Genomic DNA, 23,752 nt, shown 5'->3' with positions numbered 1-23,752 from the left:
GGTGATAGACTGTCCACCAGTATTCATTAAAAGCCTGCCAACTCCCACACCTACCTCGATTACAGCTCCTCACGCTCTGCTTCCTGTAAGGGCTCCATCCCATTCTCTCAGTTCCTTCGCCTCCATTGCATTTGTTCTGATGATGCCACTTTCCAAAACAGCACTTCTGACATGTTTTCTTTCTTCCTTAACCGAGGTTTCCCACCTATTGTGGTTGACAGGGCCCTCAACCGTGTCCGACCCATCTCCCGTGCCTCTTCCCTCATTCCTTGCTATCCCTCCCAAAACCGTGATAGGGTCCCTCTTGTCCTCACTTTTCACTCCACCAGCCTCCGCATTCAAAGGATCATACTCCGACATTTCCACCAACTCCACATGATGCCACCACCAAACACATCTTCCCTTCATCCCCCGTCAGCATTCTTTAGGGACCATTCCCTCTAGGACACCCTGGTCCACTCTTCCATCACCCCTAACTCTGCATTCCCTTCCCATGGTGCCTCCACATGCACTCACAGAAGGCGCAACACCTACCCCTTGACCTCCTCCCTCTTCACTGTCCAAGGGCCCAAACACTCCTTTCACGTGAAGCAGCGCTTCTAGTGCACCTCCTTCAATTTGGTCCACTGTACTCACTGCTCCCAATGCAGTTTCTTCTACATTGGGGAGACCAAATGTAGATTGGGTGACTGCTTTGTGGAACACCTTTGGTCTGTCTGCAAGCATGACCGAGACCTTCCTGTCGTTTGATATTCCAACACACCATCCTGCGCTCATACCCACATGACCGTCCTTAGCCTACTGCAATGTTCCAGTGAAGCCCAATGCAAGCTGGAGGAACAGCACCTCATCTTCCGATTAAGCACTTTACAGCCTTCTGGACTTAATATTGAATTCGCCAACTTCAGACCATGAACTCTCTCCTCTGTCTTCACCCCTTTTTTAATCCCTTTTTTATCTGCTTATTTTTATTTTTATTCATTTATTCATTGTTTTATTCCCCTTTTTGTCCTCCTTTTTCATCCCATTGTCTATCCATTTTCCCCAACCACCACACCCTCCCCCCACCCCACCCCCAAAAGGGCAATCTCTCCTTTGTCCCATGTTGTTCTTTCACAGAGTGCTGACCTTTATTCTGCTATTAATACATTCTCTTTCTTACCTTTATGCCACTATCAGCACCTTCTTTAGCCCTTACCACTACCATTAACACTCCATTTGTCTTTTTGTCCATGGCATCTTTGTCAATCTCTCCCTTTGCCCCCACCTATCGCTGGCCTTCTACCCAGCTTCACCTGCTCCACCCCCCCTTAAACAGCATAAATATAATCACATTTCTACTTCTCTCTAGCTCTGAAGAAAGGTCATACGGACTTGAAACATTAACTCTGTTTCTCTCTCCATAGATGCTGTCAGACCTGCTGAGTTTTTCCAGCTTTTTCTGTTTTTATTTATTATACCTTTATGGTGAGGCTGGCCCCTATCTCTTCAGCATCTGTGACCAGTGAAGCTGTGCTCCTGAGGGGCTCAGGTGCTGAAGGCGGACAAAGGATCAGATGCTTTTAAAGTTTCATGGCTGCGTCTCTATGATATGACCTTCATCACAAAGCGCAAATGAGCTGCCTTCAGCCAGACAGGCGTTGGACGTTCTCAGAGGCTATGTGAAGATCTATGGAGTGCCCTCACTGCATGTCGCCATCATCCTCCTGCAATCAAGCGACTATTAGGACCTCCATTGCGTCTCAATGACAGGAGCATTATCACAGAGGGTATGTACGCTGCCATAAGCCACACTGGAGTCAAACGTTCATAGATGCAATGCGAGGATCCATGGCATTTCCTCACTGCATGTTGTCATCATCCTCCACAAATCTAGCTGTTATGAGGGCCATCTGAGCACACCTGCCTCATCTGGCCAGTGTGATGGCCTCATTGCCATCATTGTTACCTTCGAAGACCTCCTCACTACCTCATCATCGTCAACATCCTCCTCATCGGAGGAGACCTTGCATCTCCTCTTCAGCCAGCTCCTCACCCTGTTGCAGCGCCAGGTTGTAAAGGGTGCAGCAGGCGACAACGATGCGTGACACCCTCTGTGGACTATATTGCAGGGTTCCACCAGATCGGTCCAGGCACTGGAACATCATTTTCAGCATCCTGACTGTGTGCTCCACCAAGATGCGAGTTGCAGCATGAGCCTCATTATACCTTCGCTCTGCTGCAGCCTGAGGCCACCGCACGAGTGTCATCAGCCACGTCCACTGCGGGCAGCCCTTGTCTCTGAGGAGCCATCGCTGCAGCCTCTGTGGACCCTGGAAGATGTCAGGGATCTGTGACCAACAGAGTACGTAAGAGTCACGGACACTTCCTGGAAACCGTGCACAGACCTGCAGGATGCGTTTCTGGTGGTCGCACACCAGCTGCACATTCAGCGAATGGAAGCCCTTGCGGCTGATGTAGTTGACCCTTTGTTGCAACGGAGACCTGAGCGCCACATGAATGCAGTCAATGGCACCCTGCACCTGTGGGAAACCCGAGATTTGGGCAAATCCAATCGCTCTTGCATCCCGGCTCTCTTGGTGCTGGGCGAACTGCACAAAGTTGTGTGCCCTTGCAAGGATGGCATCCGTGACCTCATGGATGCACTGGTGGGAGGAAGCTTGTGATATTCCACAGAGGTCACCTGTGGAGCCCTGAAAGGAGCCAACAGCATAATAATGGAGTGCCGTGGTCACTTTCAGGGCCACTGGTAGTGGATGCCCTCCATGTCCCCGTAGTGCCAAATCCTGCAGTAGCTGGCAAATGTGACTGACCAGTTCCCTAGACATGCGTAGTCTTTGGTGACAATGGTTCTCCATCATCTGCAGGAATGAAAGGCAGTGTCTATAGACCCTGGCTATAGCTAGGCACTGACCAATGACAGCTCGCTGTGACTCTTCAGTGGCGGTGCAGGAGCTCCAGCCACCCCTTATTCCTGAGGGTGCTGCTCCTCCCTCTGCCCAGCCAGGCACCTCCGTCGCTTTCTTGTCCATCGTCTTCGATCTCTCGCGAGGCATACAGCTAGCTCACCAGGCTCCATGCTCCTGATGTACTTCTCCTGCAGGATAAAAGACAGACACGCATGGGTTAGCGTGGGTAACCAAGAACATCTCTTGGTTAAGTCTGAAGGCCCGTTAAAACATCCCGGAGAGTGCTGGCCACCTCTTGGATGGCCAGAATTTATTGTGCTACATTTTTGCCCGAAGTCCCAACCACCTCCACTCACTCCACCTGACCTATTGGTGGCAGCCATTGGACTGCATGCTGTGCTCTCAGCTCAGGTATTCTCATAAACCACACTGCATGGCTGCACTGCTAGTTTGAACCATGGGGTAGACTTGTCCAAACCGGGATGATGACATTGCAAGGGGCTGTGAGCGCCTCCACCAGTGACTGCTCCATGGCCAGCTTTAGCAAGGAGATTGTACAATGTGCCCAGTCGTCCAACTGTTCTGCAGTCCACTAAAACGCTCATTAGTTTGCAGTCTGTGCCTGAGGGGTGAAAGATTCTGGACCACTTAGTAGTAATTTCATGCCTCTGCATTGCTTTAGTGGGCAGATAAGCTAGAGACCTGACTCCATGCATGTCAATGTGGCTGCATCCGAACTGTCTCAGCTGAAGGGGGATGGTCACTTTATACAAGGTTTCCCTAATGTGTAATCGTTTCCCTCTCCCTGATCCCACATGTGCTTGTGCACCACCTTCAACTGCAGGGCAAGTTACCTCAACTGTAGGGCAGCCCTTGCTCCCACTCCCACCAAAAGGGCTTCAACTTTGAAGTCCAACAGGCAACCCGGGCAAGCACTGCACAACGTTACTGTGCACTCACCTGCAAGTTCCCGTCAAAGTGCAGCCCACCAAGTACACACCTTATATGCTGTACAATGACGTCGGCGTGGGTGGACAATCCAGCAGGGGGACAATGATTCCAGCGGTCTGGCTTTATAATGATATGCAGATGTATTACAATGAGATTCCTGACGTCTGATGGTTGAGAACGCAGCCTGCCATTGACAGGCTGAGTGGACGATCGCAAACTGGTATCACGATGTCGTGAAACCAATTTTTGGCCTTCTCGCCATATTGTCCACTCGCGTTGCTGAGCACGCCCAATCTCAGCAGGCACGGAAAATTCCGCCCATTATCTTCATGCCCTAGTGATAGTTGCAGATCTTATAGTTATAGGGAAAAATTAATCTGGTGATTTATGTTTTGTGTTGATGTGGAATCCTGTCCCCTGAAATCCAATAATCTATTAGCACTTAACCTCATGATAGATTAAGTTCAATACCCAATAGAGGTTAATTTTCCCTAATATTATTCGCTTATGTGTGGTAAATGTTTATCCTGTATTGCCTCCTCCAGAATAGATTGGTTTAAATTGTATAATCGATGTCTTAAATAACCCCTTAAGGGGGAGGTGGTGGTATAGTGATATTGTCACTGGACTGGTATCCCATGGACCCAGGGTAATGCTCTGGGGACCCGGGTTTGAATCCCACCACAGCAGATGGTGAAATTTGAATTCAATTTAAAAATCTGGTATTAAACGTCTGATGATGACCATGAAACTATTGTTGATTGTCGTAAAAAAAATCCATCTGGTTCACTAATGTCCTTTAGGGTAGGAAACCTGCTGTCCTTACCTACATGTGACTCCAGGCCCACAGCAATGTGGTTGATTCTTAAAATACCCTCTGAACAAGGGCAATTAGGGATGAGCAATACATGCTGGCCTAGACAACGATGCCCACATCCCAAGAACGAATAAAAAAAATGGCAAAGTACAATTTCTGCACATGATTGGTGAGGCCTGAGGCAAACAGACATTGGGCCTCAGGTCTCATTTCTAGAAGCTGGTAAGCTGCAAAGAGTAAGAGGCAGCTTGTCCAGGGAAGGTTGTTTGAAGGTCAGGCCACTGCGGCACTGGCTATGAGGTTGAAAATGACCCCACCATAGATTCTCACACTATCCCAATGTGCAATATTTCAAAGCAAAATATTCTCTTCCTGTCAATGAGCACTACTAGAGACTGCTGGGTGACTGATATTGTTGTTGTTCGCATAAATCTTCAACACGTAAGATTGAGAAATAGAAGATTTACTTATATCATCTACAATTTTTATGGTATAACAGCACCAGATGTCACCTCAGATTAGCAAACTGACCAAGTTGCTTAGAATGAAGTGGTTAGTTAATTTTATAACACACAGTGGCCTATGTTGTATCATTACAATTAATACTGCTGTGCTTATTGAGTTATTTAATTTGTAGCTACAAGCAAAAGATTGAGGGTGTTTCGGGGTTGCGAATTCATCATACAATTCTGATAATTGTATAAACTATTTGAGCTTATAACATTATCGGACTTCCTTGACTACATTACAATCTCATAACATGAGATCTCGCACCCTATGCTACCCCGTGCACTGAAGTGAGCCATAAGGTCTGGTACTATACATCTTCTGATATCAATAAGGTGGCCATACTCTATGATTCACTGCTTCTGGTAAAATGAAAGGCAGTTCTTCCCTCAAAACATGAACAACTTTTGAAAACTGAACCAAACTTTGGAACTTACACATACACCATGGGATGTTGAGAAAAACTAGCTACACTCATTCCTACTTTCCCCAGTACCAAGAGGGCATTGTCACTGTACAATATGGAACATAGACTAACACCGTCTTCGCACTTTCCTCTGGTAGGGTAAAAATAACTTGCCACCTTCCACCAGCTAGAGCATGGATGATGGACTGTAAGCTTTACAACCAATGGATCGTCTAATTTTTTTTGGGAGTGCATGGGCGACTTGTTTAAGTGCACGGTGTCTTTAGATTTTTTGTGCAGCCACATACACACAAATGTTAACTTACAGGAACCAGCTTATCCATGGACTGTATAGCTTAGAGGGAACATTGCTTTCAACACATTCATTGACCTGGATCTTCCGAGCAGCAGCAGTGATCGTTGGATTGTCACTGTGCTCGAAAATTCTCCTGAGTTAATGCTGCTGTGCATTTTTACTGGGGTCTTCAGAGCCTGGCTTCCACAGGAATGTGCAATGCAGCATTCCTTGAAGAACTCCGTCAGAGCGGAATAAGGTCAGGGAACGATAGGACAAGGCCCCTTTTACAGCACTAGTTGCCATATGGTAAGTTTAAAGGTACAATTTGAATGTTACTTAATGGATGAGTAAATGGGTGAGTAGATTAATGGGTGAGTGTGTAAGCGAGTGAATGAGTAGATGAGTAAGTGAGTAGGTGGGTAGGGAGTAGGTGAGTAAGGTGGGTGGGTGGTTGGATAACGTGGTTGATGGGTAAGTGGGTGAGGTGGATAAATGGGTAGGTGGATAGGGGGTAGGTGAGTGAGGTGGGTGGTTGGATGAGGTAATTGGTGGGGAAGTGGGTAAGGTGGTTAAGTGGGTAGGTGGGTGCAGTGGGTAAGTGGGTGAGATGGGTAGTTGGGTGAGGTAGGAGGTGGGTAGTTGGGTGAGGTGGGGAAGTGGGTAAGGGGGTAAGTGGGTGAGGTGGGTTAGTGGGTAAGTGGGTGAGTTGGCTAAATGGGTGAGGTGAATAAATGGATAGGGGGTAGGCGGGTGAGTGGGAAGCTGGGTCAGGGGGGTCGTGAGGTCACGGGAGTGGTCGGGTCTGGTTGGAGGGTAGTTGAGCCTGGTCGGGTCAGGTTAGGGGGGTAGTCAGGTGGTCAGGGGGTTAGTTGGGTGGTCGGGATAGTCAGGTCGGGTCTGGGGGGGGCATAGTGGGCTGGTTTGGGGGCTAGTTGGGCGGTCAAGGTGGCAGTTGGGTGTTCGGGGGTAGTTAGGTGGTTGGGGGGTAGTCTGGGGGTGGAAGGGGCAGTGGTCGGGGGGATCAGGAGGGAGTAGTCAGGGGATCAGGGGTAGTCAGGTGGTCGGGCGGGTGATTGTGGGTTGGAGGGGTGATGGGGGGGTGCAGTTACGTAGCTAACCAAGTGTTAGAATAGATTTTAATCTGTCTAACTTTTCCCGGGTAACTATCCGGCTAAGCATTGCTGAACTGTCCGAAGTCTCCGACTCTAACTCAGAGTAAGAGACATTCGTTGAGGGTCCCAGAGAGCAGGGGAATTGCCTATTGGAAGTTGAAACTTCCCAGGCAACTCCCAAGGAGGTCAGCACATCAGAGCTTCCACAGGGTCTCAACGAGCATCCTCAGTCATACTTCCAGTCTCCAATGATCCGGAAACTGGAAGATTTGGCCCATTATTTTCAGAATTGTCCTTTACACTATATGCTGAGCTATCATAGCACATCCGAACTGTGCAACCAAAATCAACAGCTTTAAATAATGAATGGGGTTTCTCTGTAAAAAGAGCAGCCATCATCATAAATTAATTGGGTTAAAGGCACACAATCCATATATGTTCAACAAAGTTACAAATTATGCAAAACAGCTGTATTGAGACATAAGGCCTGACATGGGTGCTGTCTGGGTAACATTCTATTCATAGAAATTAAAATCAAGGGAGTGTTTTCTTTTGCTTTAGGTCTGTCAGGGGAGTAGCCAAATGGAACAAATATATATTGTGAACAGTTTGAACCAAGCACCCTCTCTTCGTGCCTCTGGCTACTGCGAAGGCTGCAATAACTGGAGATGAAAGTGATGTGGCCAGCTCCTGGCTCTTAGACTGGTGCCAGGTGTGGGCCCAGCCTCTGCTGACTCTTTATCATTGTCAGGCTGCAGCACTGCCTGACAGTAGTAAATACATCAACGCTGACATTTTAAATCACAAGGGTTTAATCCAAAAGGAGCAAAGTAAAGGTTATCTAGACACTAACTAAAACATATGCAGACAGTTCAAATTCAGGCAACTCTTTATATACTTTTTAGTGCTTTTACATTTTCCAGATAGCAGGTACAGTTTTCTGAGACATTCCTCTGAGTTTAATTATAATACTGTGTTAAATTGCTTGGGATGTGTCAACTATATACCCTAAAATTGTTGCTCTATTAATTTCAATGTAGGGAATATTACTATAAAAACTGGAATTTTATTTCTGCAACATGCAGCATTATTGCACCATAAATGTGATTCTGTCTATAAGGGTCTCAACCAGGGCTTTGTGACCCCTCTAGGAGTCTGTGAAAATAACCAGGGAATGTGCAATCTGCTTATGCCTTTCTCTCTCTCTAATGTATTTTTAAAGTGGCGCTTCAGTGCAATAGCCATTTGATTCAGCCAATGGCCAGTAACTGAGCCTCCCCATTCTGCAGGTACAAAGGCCAGGATTTTACGGCCCCACCGTGGTGTGTCTCTCTCCGATGGTTGCAGCTATCCATTTAAATCCCCATTCAGCTCAGTGGGACTGTAGTATCCTGCCGGGGCGGGGGGGTGGGGGGGGGCATAAAATCCTGGCCAAGTGCACTCACAGCACTACACTACTTCTCTCATTCGAATGAGTGGTCTGGCAACATTTCCTCATCCAAGCCTGGATCTGGGGACCAGCAACAAATTTCATGATCCCCATGCACCATCCATGCCAACCTGTGCCACCTCATGCCCCCCACCAGCCCCTATGGACCCTCATACCCCCAGGCCAACCCATGTCCCTCTACCCACCCTCATGCCCCCACATACCACCTATGCCAATCCATGCCCTTCTACCCACCCCCTTTACCAACCCAAGCCCCTCTACCCACACCCCATGACCATTCATACCTCTGATGTCCCATCTCCCTATGACCCCTTATAGCCCTATGCCAACTTAGTGCAAACTCATGTCAACCCATGCTCCCACCCACCACCCTTTGCCCTTACCTCCTCCCATGCCAACTCAACTAGAATCATTTGACAGTTGTTTGACAGCTATGACAGTTCCTTAACAGCTTTGACAGTTCCAATGAGTTTACACACTTTTTATGCACAATCATGTTTAATTTTAACAATACCAAAGGGTGCCTTTCCTTGCCCAAAGGGTGCTTGACCTCTCTCAAAAGATGCCTTACCTCTCGCAAGGGTGCCCTGGGCCCATATCCAAGGGGATACCTTACCTCTCCAAAGGGGTGTCCTGGCTATTCAAACAAATCTACCAAGTTCAGAAAAGCTCTTACCCAGTCTAATCTGCACACTGTCATCTTTTATAATGATATAATACCTTGGGCTTATATACTGTACAAGACACAAGACAGCAATCAGTCATAAGGGATTTGTCAAGGTAGGCATAAAGCTTGAAGACATCAGAGCTGTTTGTGCTCTGCTCAAAGCAAAGGTGGACTAAGACTGGATCACATGACACAATTTCCTTCTACCTTCACTAGATGTCATGCTGAGATCCCTTAAAGGCATATTACAACATGCACATCGGGTTTCACACTCCTGATACCAAGATCTCACTTCAGTGGAGGCAGTTGGTGCTTTAAGGGACAGCTGCCTCTGTAAACCATGCACGCATGAACCCCAGCCTCCTGTTCCCCTCTCCCCCACACTGGCAAAAGTAGGAAGTGCCATGTTCAGGGATGGGACTTAGAATTTCCAGGCACGTCCACCATTTTTGCCATAATGGAGAGACTTGGTAAATCTGGGCCCTGGCCTACAAAACGCATTGGACTAATGATAGTTAAAGGAGTGACTTTCCTTTATAGAACAGTGGATTGTACTTCACGAATGTAATTCCTTTATAAATATATGATTTTTATATTATTTTCCTGCTAGAAGAGTATTTGAACGGGGGCCTTGGTTTAACATCTCATCAGAAAGGTGGCAATGCTGCTGGTGCAGCTCTCCCTCCGTACTAGCTGGGAGTAGCAGCCTAGATTATGGAGTGGGACTTGAACCCACAACCTTCGTCAGAGGTGAGAGTGTCACCACTGAGCCATGGCCCACACCAATGACAGACAGACAGGCAGAGAGAACCTGTGCCTTCCAAATTAAGATAAAAACAATGGTTAAAATCAACCTTTAATTTATATTTATATAAGTGGCAGCTTGAAATCATTGAGAAAACCATCTGCACTGTTTTAACTTAATGATAGTTAACTACAACCACCTTACAAACTATTCCTGGACACTTATAGCATAACTACAACGTAGGAACGGTATAGGAACAATGTTTCTATTCCTTAAGGAAACATCCTACTAATGCAAAGTCCCTTGATTGTTTGCTCCATTTCTGAAATATGTTGGCCACAACTCTCTGACACTCATATGCATAGCCCTCCATGTAGAAGATGAAATCATGTGTGTTTTCAGGATTTATGGGCTGAATTTTATGAGCCCCCAGAAAGTGGGAAGAGAGACATGGGGAGTCGTGTCAAATTGGTTTCCCAACCATGTCCCATGTTACCAACGGTGGGACCAGAATTGGACAGTCTGTCTGCCCCAAGGAGGTGGGCAGACAATTTCCATAAATAAAGGCCCAATTGGGGTCACTTGATGGGGCTGTCAGCATTTTGCCAACAGCAGGTTGACCCCTGGCACATGAGGAGGGCACTAGCTAAACGGAGGTGCCCTCAAGCTGCAGTTTGGGATGGATGCTTTCTTTTCAAGCAAAGAGGATCACGGGCAGGGAAGGCAGCCCCCATGGAACCAACAATATCCCCAGGGGCATTTCTCCTCAAGTACTCAGCCCTGGAATTTTTTTAAAAGATTGTTTTGTCTACCTTCTGTAGGCTGTGGTGTCCCTGCCTGCCTCAGCTGTGGTCATGCACCACTCCTGCCAAGGCTGCTGAGCTGCCAGCCCTCTGATTAGGCCGGCAGCTCTTGGGGGTGGGCCGCTGTCCTCAAATGAATGGCAATCTCGGCACTGACCAATTAATTAGCTGCTACCCATAAAATTCAGAGGGAACACATTTCCTGCCGATGTCGGGCCATCCACCCAATTGGCAAATTCAGCTCTATGTGTCAATTGTGGCTTAGTTGGTAGCCCTCTTGCCTCTGTATCAGAAAGTTGGGGTTAAGGAAAGTGTAATGTGCAGTTTTTGCACAGCCTCAATCACCAATCAACGCTGTGTTTTCTGATTTACATTGAATGCCAGTCCAGCAATGCCTCAATTTTAAAATTCACATGTTAGCTTTTCAATCCCTCCATGGCCTTACTCTTCCCTATCTCAGTAACTTCCTTTGGCCCTACATGCCTCCGAGATTTCTAATCCCTCCAATTATGCCCTCTTGTGCATCCAGATTCTCATAGCTTTATCTTTGGTGGCTATGCCTTTAGCTGCTCGGTCCTCAGTTCTGGAATTCACTTCCTAAAGCTCTCCGTCTCTCAATCGCGCTCTCCTCCTTTAAGATGGTCCTTAAAACCCACCTCTTTAACCAAGCTTTTAGTCACCTGCCCTATACCTCCTTATGTAGCTCAGTGTCAAATTTTGTTTGATACTGCTCCTGAGAGGCGTCTTGTGACATTTTAGTACATTGAAGTCATGAGATAAATGTAAGTTAATTTTGTTTTGGGAACCAGGCAACAGCAAAGAGGGGGAAATGGTATTTTTTTTCCAAAAAGTGGTGTTCCTCAATCACAAGAAAAGGTTAAAGCAGCTCATAATTCTTCTGTGGTCTAAAATAATTTAAGGTGGGTGATCAACCCACATGTTTGGAATGTGTAAACATGCTAAAAACGTGAGATATGGACTTACTGCAACAGTTCCATCACAGTCTTTCGTTTGACACACACCAGTTATCCTATTTCTTTCCAGAACATCCTCCCAGCAGGATGGGTCCTATAGAGAAGAAAAAACAATTTTGCAATTTTATCAACATTCCAAGGCATGTAGCAAAGTCACTTATAAGTGTTCTGTGAAATTAAAAGCAAGGGACTCACTAAAACTTGAGCCTCTTAGTATTTCTAAAGCTGGCAAGTAGAGCACCTGTTCAGAAATAAAAAAATTAAAACTGAACTCAGTTGGGCCGGATTTTTCTATTGAGGTGGGTAGCTTGAGTTGGGAACTTGTCAGACCCACCTAGGTAGAAAAGCCATCCACATGTAACAATCTTCACTCTGGTGGTGTGGAATGGAGTTGGGCCTGCTGACCCCAGAGCAGACCATGGGTGTACTAAGGTGGGCTGGTTAGAAGGCCTGCCTCAGTTCTCTTATATTAAGTGCTGTTTGGCCCTCTATCCCTCACTACTCAAACCACCTCACCCTGCCCCCCCACACATTACCCATGCCACCTCCATACCAACTAAATGCCAACTCACACTCTTGGCCTCTCATATCCTGCATGTCAACTCATGGCCATTTTGTGTCCATTCACCCAGTATACACTGTGTACAGAACCAAGAGCCATATAGTTAAACTGGCATATATGTAACCGCTCAGAAATTAAACACCCATTCACAAATCTTCTTCTGAAAAAACTACTGTTGTTCCTACAACCCTATAAACGTATCAAACAGACAGACCATTAAGGAATCAAAAACAGAGGCTTTCGACATTTCACACCTCTTAATTGTGTGCAAATAAACATTGAGACATTGACAAGAGAAATCAAAGAAATATCAACTTATTATAACCACTTAAAATGTCAATCAATCAACTTCAACACTTCTCTCCAGTTGTCAAAGATAATCCCCTAATAAGATAATAATTTTATGAGTCTGGCTCTCCACTAACCATGCATAATGAGACCATTCAATTCTACTGAAAGAATTCTTACACCTGCCCTCATTATGCATGCTTGTCTTCCTTCCTTCCTTCCTCCCTCTTGCAAATGACATCTTGCAGCTTTATAAGTCTAAGTCCAAGTTGGACAGTCAAGATATGTTGAATCCTGCGGCAAATTTTCAGAGGCTACATTAATTCACAAAGTGATGAACACTCTGACCTGGGCTGTCCTTGAAATTCTATTTGTGAATGAGGTATGATATTCTTACATGGAGAATGCAAATCCTGTTGAATGTAGACCACTGTTTTCGACAGATGTTGAACCCTGAAGACTCTACAACTGGATCACTCACCAGATCCTTGTTGGTGTTAATGGTGGCAGTCCAGTGGTTGTGTCATTTGTCCTTTTTGTCAAAACCTACATCGCTCAAAGGTCTAGAAAGGATTGCATGATTTGAGTCGCATACTGATCTTTGCATAGTCGCATAGTTCTAATGATCTTCATGGTTTGGCAATTCGGGGTTGGCTTCAATGCAGTCAAACCTATTCAGCATTTTTCCCTTCCTGTGCATGTTGCCCACTTTACCATTTTTCATATTATAGAAAGGATTTTCATTTTCATTACCTCATCACAATTCTCATAAATGATCCATAATATGAGCTGAATTTGATTTGAAATTACCATTGTTTTATCTGTGAGCAGAGCAGGCATTTTGTGCGCACTAAAGACCAGAAACAATGAAAAGGTGAATCTGAGCTTTGGTGATGTTGGCTGAAGAAGGAATGGAGGACAGGACATCTGGAGAATTTCCTGCTCTTCTTTGAATTATGCCATGGGATATTTGATATTACCTGAGAGAGCAGACGAGGTCCCAGTTTTATTCCCATCTGAAGAATGCATCTCCAAAAATACAGCACTCTCTTGGCACCACATTAACATGTCAAACTAGATTATGTGTTCAAGGCCATGGCAAGGCTTGAACCCAGAGCCTTCTGATTTCAGAAACAAGAATGCTACCAGCAGAGCCTAGCTGCTTTGTGTTCATTGAAGTAAGGCTACAAATGGAGAAACCAGAATCAGTGCTGTGAGGAAATATCAAGGTAAAATACATCAGTGAACATTTAAAAGGTCACATTTGAGAGGGCCAGAAAATGACTAAATCATGACCTTTGTTCCTGGCAGTGTTATTGATTGACACCTTGACGGGTTTTGGCTAGGTTTTTGCCAGGCTTAAAAGCAAAGGTGAATGAGGAGGAAGGGAACCCACTGTCTTAATATTGTCAGCCATTTTTAATTACACAAACAAGAAACTAAATATGTTGGAAAAGACTGAGAGGCTGCAGTCATTTCAAAGTGGAGATGAAGTACAATAATGTGATTTCCTCCACAGACTCCCCCACTAACCTTCATTCTGTTATTTATCAGTGGACTTTACCAGTTGTCATACACCATACTGCGGAATGTTGTGCATATATCAGCTTAAGCCACAGCATAGCAGAACTTTATTGTTTGGAAATGGCAAAACACAGATTTCACACAATTGATAGCTTGGCAACCATAAAGTTACACAGGGCTTTGCCTTTTAAAGTCTGTGGGCATGAAATTGTGTAATGTAGTGGAGGCCCACCACAAATTTTCATATGCACAATACGTTGTTGATGAGTTCCTGACTGGTTTACATGGCATTATTGAGTTAGAATGGCTCACGTAGGTATCTTTCTTGCTTGTGCCTCAAGACAGCCATGGTGCATCTATCCTGTGTTAGCTTGCAATACAGAGCATCTTCAGGCCTCCAAAACGTACTGGCAGTGAATGTTTGATGACAAGGGTTATGCCCCTCTAATCTGGGTGATGATCCATTTTTGCCATCCCAGCATGTGCAGTCAGAGGGTCTTCGATTAGAGTCATGGAGTGACTCAGAACACCATGGAGCAAGCCATCAGACTCTTCAAGCAACAGTTTCGCTACTGAGAACGCTCTGGGGAGATCTCCACAGTGCTTGCCTGAGAGTGTATCCATGTTTATGGTGGTTTGCTGCACCCTGTGCAACCTTGCAATTCTGAGGGCTCAGCCACCACCTCTTGGGATCCAGAGGCCAGCAGCATATCAATAATACAATGGTATCTGTCATATAGGTGCCATTCCCTGGCCTAATGTTCCTATGCAGCACTACCCAGTGGCTGCAGCATGGCTGGTGGAAAGCTACTGACGAGGCTGCAGATGACCTTACAGGACAACCTCTAGCAGATCTGGGCCTTGAGGGCCCAGCATCGGACTGCACCACCTCAGCATGGGTGGCAGCAGTCTTGGCTGGCTGGCTGTGAGGCAAGTGCACTGTAGAAGTGGCAGTGAAAGGGGCATGAATGCTGTCATCCTGAGAGAAGGGAGCACGCTGCCTAAGGAAGCAGTGATAGCTCCATCACATGAAATCTTCAAGACCCGTCTTAAGATTATTTTCATTTAAAAACTTTCATTATCAGCACCACCATTTCAGCAGGTCATGCCTGGTTCAGCTAGTGCTACCCATATAAATGCTGGGGGAATATGGCCATTAGTCTGTGATGTCGACACAATAAAAGCAGAAGCAGAAGAATTTTGTGCTCCATGGTGCTACGTTTTGTTCCATTGGGAGGGATTTCAGCAATCCTAGTGATCTGCTAGAGCAAAGGTTGCTGGACTTCTGTGAGAACCTGCATGCCTTGTTCAGCACTGAGATCTGCATTTAAGATGGCAGCTGTCTATGCCTGGATGGCAGCAGTCTGAGCCTGCATGCAGCAGCAGCCAATGATTTCATGATGTCCGTTTGAACCTCCACTGCAGGATTGACATCATGAGGGCTCTACCTGTGCTATAGCAGAAGCTGAGACAGGGGCCTGCAGATACTCCATCACAGGCCGATCTGACAGTGCTGCCATGGAGCATGGAAATACCGTGGAAATGATGGGCTCCAAGCTCTGCGACGTGCCCACCTCCATGTTGAATCCAAACTCCTCCATGCTCTTTTCCAGTGACTGGAAGTTGTCTGGCAGGCCAGCCAATACACCAAGCATCTCAGTGTGAGTTGTCACCAATGTTTTCTTGTAGCCTGTTCCATTGAGGTCCTCATCTGAGTCCCCTGCAGCAGTACTCAAACTGTCATCTGATCAGATAGTACAATAGCTATCCTATCCCCTGGCCTGTCTGCAGCCCACTCATACACTCAGTGACTCACCATGTGCTGATCCAACACTACAGTAACCTCCAAAATTTGTGCAGTGCCAGTGTCTGAGATGATGGCTGCAAGTGTAAGATCTAGTGACAGTGCCTCCTCTTTATTATTGCCGGGTTGCTGTTCCTCATGGATCTCCTGATGCTGAGCAGACATCAGTTCTTGGTTATATGAGAGCACAAAAGCATAAGTGAATAGTAGGGGTGAGGAAAGGGGCTGGGGAGAAAAGCAGAAGCTTCACAGTCACACCACGTGCAATTTCCATTCCATGGCAACTTCAGGGCAAGAATGAGGGTTGAGTAGAGAAAGTGCATAAGGCAGCAATTTGCCATCATCCTCAATGGCCTCGGCAGTATTGGGTGCCACTGGCCCTGTGATTATTCATTGGATCATCTCCTCAAGGGCACTGACACACTTACGGTTGGCAGGCAGGCTAAAAGGCCAAGCGGCTTTTACGTTTTTTAGGAAACCTCAACCACGAGCGGGATGAGGTTTCCTAAAGCTTTTACGAATGAAATAAAAAGTTTTCCTGAAGAATAAAAACATGTCCCATCTCATGTGACACAGTCACATGAGGGGACATGTTTCAATAAATTTTTATTACATTTATTTATGTTTTTCAAAAGCGTTTCAATCTCCCTGAGGCACGGAGCCTCAAGACAGCCATGATGCATCTATCCTGTGTTAGTTCGCAATACAGAGCATCTTCAGGCCTCCAAAACGTACTGGCGGGTGAATGTTTGACGACAAGGGCTATGCCCCTCTAATCTGGGTGATGATCCATTTTTGTCATCCCAGCATGTGCAGTCAGAGGGTCTTCGATTAGAGTCATGGAGCGACTCACAACACCATGGAGCAAGCCATCAGACTCTTCAAGCAACGGTTTCGCTACCGAGAACGCTCTGGGGGGAATCTCCACAGTGCATGCCTGAGAATGTATCCATGTTTATGGTGGTTTGCTGTACCCTGTGCAACCTTGCAATTCTGAGGGCTCAGCCACCATCTCTTGGGATCCAGAGGCCAGCAGCATATCAATAATACAATAGTATCTGTCATATATGCAAGTGTTTTGATCCTCTGTTGGTCTTCTGGTTTTCCCACCTGTTATAAACCACCTTCTCCTGCAAAAGAAAGGTCAGAACGTCAGTGACTATGGCCTGAATTTTTCCCGCATCGGGCGGGCTTGGTGGGAGCATTCGCAGAGCTGAATGCCGCCCGCGATTGGCTTCGCACCGCCATTTTACATGGGCGAGCCAATTAAGGCTCACCCAGCTTAATACGCGAGCAGTCAACGCTACCTGTGCGGGCGGGGGGAGGAGGGAGAATCAGGTCCAGCGCTCTTGCGTGCGAGAGAGCACTTCAATCTCCGTGCCTCAGGGAGATTGAAACACTTTTGAAAAACATGAATAAATGTAATAAAAATGTATTTAAACATGTCCCCTCATCACATGAGATGGGACATGTTTTTATTCTTCAGGAAAACCTTTTATTTCATTCATGAAAGTTTTAGGAAGGCTCATCCCGCTTGTGGATGAGGTTTCCTAAAAAAAGTCACAAGCCGCTTGGCATTTTAGCCTGACCACCAACGTAAGGTTGGATGGGCAACATAAACTTGAAATTAATTGCCTAGTTAATAGCCTTAATAGGCCTTTCAATTATTAGCAGGTGTGTGCCTGAATCGGCTGCGAAACATCGCGAGACAGCACGATGATGTTGGGCCACACACCCGACGTCATCGTGTGTCATTTTACGCACCGGCATGTCGGGCCCGCCCCCGCAGGCCGACTGTAAAATCCTGTCCTATGTGTTACTGTGCTTGGACGATATGTCTGCCCTAGCTGAACAGCTGCATACTTGCAGAGTCATAGATAGGTGTGTGTGCAGCTCACATGATTAGAAGTTGTCAGTGGGTGAGGTATAGTCTAAACATGTTTGGGGTGAGCTTACTGAGCGATAGGGATGTGGTACATTGAACACAGCATGAGAAGTGTGTGGTATGGTGGGTTTTAAATGTGTTGTGCAGATGCATTCACTCACATTGATCACCCAAGTGAGGTCATTAAACTTTAGTCTGCACTGTTGCCATGTCCTCGGGTGACCCTTGAGGCATTAACTGCCCTTGTCACCTGCTCTTATTCCCTTCTGAGGGTCTGTCTTGAAGGCTTCCTACCCCTCAGTACATGGCATCTCTCAAGGTCTGGACTTGTGTCACCAGTGCCTCCAGGCAGATCTCACTGAAGCAGGGAGCCCTTTCCCTGTTTTGCTGTCTCCCTTGACTCTGAGTGTTCCAAAGATTGTCCCGCAGCCATTTGTCCATTTGTCAAGCTTTCCTTTTATAGGGCCAGTGCCTTTAAGAAGGGAAAGCTGACTGGAGCACATAATTTGCTCACAAAGCTTTAGGCAGAGGTCACCAACAGCGTTACAGGGAGGGTTACAACGCGGGATGCACTCGGGGTACGACAATCATGGAAATTGAGTGGGTGCACCAATTTCACGCAGGTCATGAGGTGTGATGTCACAGGCCAAAAAGTGGAGCACAAAAATTTCTAGTCCTGTTTGTTTTGGTGCAGTTATTTTAGTGAAAGCATATACAATGATGATGCACGTAACTACAATAAGCAAAGCATTCCCAAAGAACATTCAAATCTACACTTCATCTAATGAGGATGATCATTACAACTGACATGCATTTCCAGCCCTTGTGAATCAGCTGTCCTTTTTAATCCACAGATTTCTTCATGATCTGTGGAAGATTCTATTCCACTTTAATATGTCAAAAATAAAACAATGATTACTGGTAAAATAGCTTTATAACTTTCAGCATTTTTATTTATTTGTTGTATCGGGGATCTATTTGATATAACTTTTGGCTGGAGAAAATAGCTATGAAATTTGATAAACCCCGAAAATGGGAGTTGGAATTGCAATACTTCATGCTGCCTGCTAATTACCATGATTGCAGCATATAGCCAGTGCTAACAGCACTGTTGAGTGGCTGCATATCTCAGCAGGGGCTTCTCAAAAACTAGCATGCACTACTTAAAGTGAACCAGGGACCTCTTAAAAAGGAGTTCTGACTGGAGCAGGTGCTGGAAGTCAATTTACAACTGGTTCTAACCTGAGAAAAGCAAAAGAATGGCACAACGTGGGAGAGAATGGGCTCCAATGGGAGCCTTGGTGAAGGAGGTGCAGTTGAGGGAAGATGTGGTCCATCCTCAGGAGGCCAGGAGGCTCCACAGACAAACTCTGAGAAGGCAATGGGGCAGAAAGTTAGGTCAGTCAATACCATGAATTAAGCCCCAAGGACCTGGATATAGGGCTGCAAGAAGCTTAATGACCTCATGAGTGGTTGAGGTCAGTGAATGTATCTTCAAATGCAGTATCCCACCAGCTGCCCCACTGGCCTCACAAATTGCTCATTGCACCACATACCTCTCACTCACCTATCATCAGGATTCATATGTTACTTACATCACTTCACCTCAGCCATACAGACTTAGCGCTACTGCAAGCTCACATTGACTTGTCAAATTGCGCACAATGCAAACCATTCAACCATATCAGCTACATCACTCAAACACATAGCGCTACACTTACTGATGCACCACTCTCCCTCTAACAGGAGGACAGGCACAGCTGTACATCCTTATCCCCATGGAAAAGACAGTGCTTACTATCATTAGAGTGGCTTTGCAGTGGTGGAACTGAAGCCACAGAGGACAGTAGCCTCATACCTAATCCCTCTCCTGACACCCTGTTTCTCCTTCATCCCACAATTGTTTCAGGTATAGAAGCTGTACCTCTTACTTTCACCCACTCCACATTTTGCCCTCTCACCACAACCTTCCTTTGTGTCTTTCTCTTTTCAGTTACTCAAGAACTGCCACCTGGTCAAACAGTGGTGCAAGAGTAACAGGTGGAAGATCAAGATGTCAATGATAATGAAGGAATACCATTACTTGTTCTCACACTTGCAGCAAACAGCTCAGATCTGAAACTACACGTACTTTAGAGAATAGTTTAGAGGCAGAGTACACACATGGTGAGTCACTATGAGTGACCTGCAGCCAGGACAGAGGGCAAGGGTAGAGCAGCTGCTAGTTCCCTGGAGAGTGACATCACACAAGAGTTTTGCTGCAGGGGATTTAGTTGAGCACTTTGATGGGAGAGGCTGTGGAGGAAAGTTGATGGGTATACACAATGAAATGTTTGGTGCATTGGCAGGCCTACCAGAAAGCCTATGTGCAATTCAAGGAGAATGGAGGCATCCACCGTCAATTTCGCAGAAGGTATTGAATGCAGCTTTGAGCCCACCCTCCCCAGCAGAGAAATGGTGATCATCTGCAGACTCACCCACTGAAAGTCAGCAACCATTCATCAGCATGTTGTAGCCACTGGGGTGGCACTTTGGAGGAGAGCTACGACAAGCAAAGACACTCGAAAAACAGGCATTAACATAATACACAAGGGTGACTAGTTAACGTTTGTATGCAATGTGGCATGATTTGATTCATAAATTTAGCTTGGATTGTTTATTTTATGGTGGCTTTTATTTTTGCATCGTGACCAAACGATTATTTTGATGATCAGTGAAAGAGGGAAGGTAATGGAGCTGTTGGTGAATGAGAAATTTGGGTTATGTTTACTAGTATTGCAGTCATCTGAGTCATTCACAGACAGCCCAGGAAGGAAGGCGTATCTAGGTTGCCACCTCCCTTCCACTCCTCCCCCTCATGCTCCTCAGCAGTTTGCTGTGTAACTGGTATCAAGGCTGTCCCCTCATGATGGTGTTATGATCCCAGTTTACTACTGGGATTACTATTGAACAAGTCAGATTCCAGAAGGGAATCTGGCTCTTAGATCCTAATTCTTTTTTGAAACCATGGGGAAAGTTACTGAACAAATTCACAGGAGTCTGCTGATCAACTTTTAACACAAAGAATAAAACATTTATGAAACAAGAAAAATGAACTATATTACACCAGACAAAAAGGTTGGAAAGATCTCAATACGAACACAAGGAAATGATTCAAACATTTACTATTCCTTCACCCCAGCCGTATCTTTATAGACACATATAAATTCAGAGAGATAAAATAATTTACCATATCTACCTTATACCCTAATAGTTAGGGTAAGTGTGTGGTACATGAGAACCAAGTGGCAAACTGACACACCACACTCTAAATGACAGAAGTGACTGAAGCAGATACCATGGATTTCTCAATAACCTACCCAGAAGTTTGCCACATTGTGAGCCATCCAACCTCATGGAAACTTAGGGTGGAATTGTCCCAGAAATCAGCAAAGTCTGAAATTGGGCAGAGAAATCACCGAGGGCAATGGTGGCTGTTTCTGCTGTATGGTATGCCACCTTGTTTAACCAACTGAGAGGCATGAGTTTTGAATCGGACCGTTGATGGGGTAGCCTCTGATTCCCCTGCCCCGCCTTGACCTCAGGCTTTCAGTAAACTGGACACCATATTTAAAAGCCCCCCTTGCACAGAGCTAGCACTCTTCAAAGGATAGGAAGCTGCTGGGAACTGATGGCCGCCAAAGGGAGGAAACGTGCTGCCCCCAGATTTAGCGACACCTCCCTTGAGCACCTACTGGACGCAGTGGAGGCCAACCACGATGTCCTCTTCCCCACTCTGAATGAAGAACCTCATCGAAGCTCACCAATCCAGCATGCGAGGCAGTAGCAGGGGTGGCAGCGCCAACGACCTCCAAAAGAGGACAGCCACCCAGTGCCGAAAGAGGATGAATCATCTCCTCCGTTCTGCCATGGTTAGTCCCTCTTATCATCACTCTCAACTCAAACACTCACAAACCCATCACACATCCACTGGGATCTCACTCACTGCCAGCTCAAGGGACATCACCATTAACTTTCTCACACACACACCTTCATCCGCCCTGCAGGTTGTGTCCTCATCCTATCTATGGTACCACTCAGCACCCATGCATGCGGCATCTTTCTCATCTGGCCTGGCAGGCATCCTGCTTACACTCTCTCCATTTGTCTTCATGCAGGACAAATTGGCACACAACAAAAGGGAGAGGTCGCAGACTGGTGCAGAATGCCCAATACCTAGGTCCTCACAGACTTTGAAAATAGAGCCATCCAGCTGGCTGGCAAGGATATGGACCATTCCTGTGCTGATAGTGAGGTTGGCAGTGCTCAACCAAGTGAGGATCTAACAGTGCAACATCCATCAGACAACCATGCTGTGAGTCACTTCCCCTGTTCCGCAGTTCCCTGCCATGCACTAATTATCTCTCCTTGCTTTCACAGGCACATCTTGGAAGCAGCCAAGGGGGTCCATGAGTCAGGTCCTCGACTCCAGCCCCAAGGACACCATGGAAGTGGAATCCACAGACACCAAAATTGGAGAACTGTCACAGCGCTCACCCACACACTCCACCAGCGCAGAGAAACACACCTCGGTGGAACCCAGTTCTAGATTAACCTCAGGGTCACAATCTGGTGAGCACATCACACTGCCTGATTCACAGCAGGCAGACGCAGGGACTACCCAGGTTGTCAGCATTCGGAGGACTACTGGAGGCCAGAAATCTGCTGAGTCTGAGTCAGATGAGGAGCCTCTGCACTCGGTCATACCTCAGTTGCTGGAGCTGCAAAGGCAAGATCAGGAACATCAAGAAGGGATGTGTGCTGCACTCCTCAGAATGCAAGGGGCTATGGAGAGTCCGTCCACCTTTAGTCTTAGGTGATAGCGCTGGCATGCCAATGCACCGAGGTCATCTGGTAGGATGGTGGCTGTCATGGAGACTTTGGTCCAGGACATTGCTCCTGCACTGTTACAGGAGCTGCACTCCATTGCTGAGGCACTTGCAGGCATCCATCAATGTCAACATAAGTGGGGAGTGGGTGCGAAGCATCTCAAGCTCACTCCAGCTGCCTCCTCCTCTCAAGTCAGCCAGAGGCCCTCAGGCACCCATAGGGAGGAGGATCAGCACATCTTGGGCTCATCCTCCCAGGTGACTTCAGGAGTGCCCAGCCCATCCGAATTGCCACAAAGCAGGACGGGGCCCTCCAGGTCTTGACCCTCCAGAGGACGCCCATCAAGGTCATCAAAGACAACAGGGTGTAGCAGTCAGCAGGTCACCTCCACTGTGGATGGCAGGGGAGCACCAAGACGTAGCAGCAGGGTTAGAAAGGTTAAGAACATATAGTTGCATAATGTGGGCACGTGTGTTAATCACTTGTACTTAACATTGACCATTGTAAATACACCCCCAAGAATGGCACCTTGTCTATGGCTCCTTGTTATGATGAGTAATGTCCTTATCAATCAAATGCAAAACTTGCTTCCTACACAAAATGACGGCTAGTGTCACAGTCCAGGGCCTCTGCCATGTGTATTGTGTCACCTTCTGAGCACAGTGAAAGTCACTGTCCAGATTAGTAATGCAAGCATCTCCTTGTGGCTTGTGTTTGCTGCAAGGATCTTGTGCCCATGTCACTGGGTTCCATGATGTTCTCTGTGAGCTCTCAGCCCCTTAGAGGCGGGGCTGCCTCCCCCATCTTGTCAACATTCCCATCAAGTGAAGGTGTGGCGCTGAAGGGGACAGGTAATGAAGCCTGCCAAAGGATCAAGTTGTCCTAAAGTCCACGTGCCCGCTATATCTCAGCAGTGTCTTCATGATATGATCCTCTTCACAGAGCGTATGTGTGCTGCTCTCAGCCAGATAGGTGGCAGACATTCCCAGATGCAATGTGAAGATCTCAGGAGTGTCTTCACTGCATCTCATCATCATCCTCCTGTGGCAATCTTGTGGCAATAAGGGCCTCACGACTACGCCTGCCTCACGTGGTGGGTGCAATGGCCTCATTGCCTGCAGCCTTGCCTTCCAGGACCTCATCGCCCTCATCCTCTTCGACATCCTCCTCATCGGAAGAGA

The 23,752-nt window shown here is 46.6% G+C and overlaps 1 protein-coding gene across 3 annotated transcripts in view; it reads right to left on the bottom strand.

Annotated features, from left to right (window-relative positions):
* prkn (parkin RBR E3 ubiquitin protein ligase) overlaps positions 1 to 23,752 on the bottom strand; it is a 1,436,175-nt gene that overhangs the window by 629,623 nt on the left and 782,800 nt on the right. For all 3 annotated transcript variants that reach the window (XM_078556736.1, XM_078556737.1, XM_078556738.1), the window contains exon 5: positions 11,650 to 11,733. In XM_078556736.1, coding sequence (XP_078412862.1) covers positions 11,650 to 11,733 — 84 coding nt within the window. The remainder of the gene's footprint in view (positions 1 to 11,649; positions 11,734 to 23,752) is intronic.

Source organism: Cetorhinus maximus, chromosome 14 (assembly GCF_964194155.1).
Source record: "Cetorhinus maximus chromosome 14, sCetMax3.hap1.1, whole genome shotgun sequence".
Taxonomy (NCBI): Eukaryota; Metazoa; Chordata; class Chondrichthyes; order Lamniformes; family Cetorhinidae; genus Cetorhinus; species Cetorhinus maximus.
Note: the sequence above shows the minus strand (reverse complement) of the source record. Positions and strands in the feature narration are given on the sequence as shown.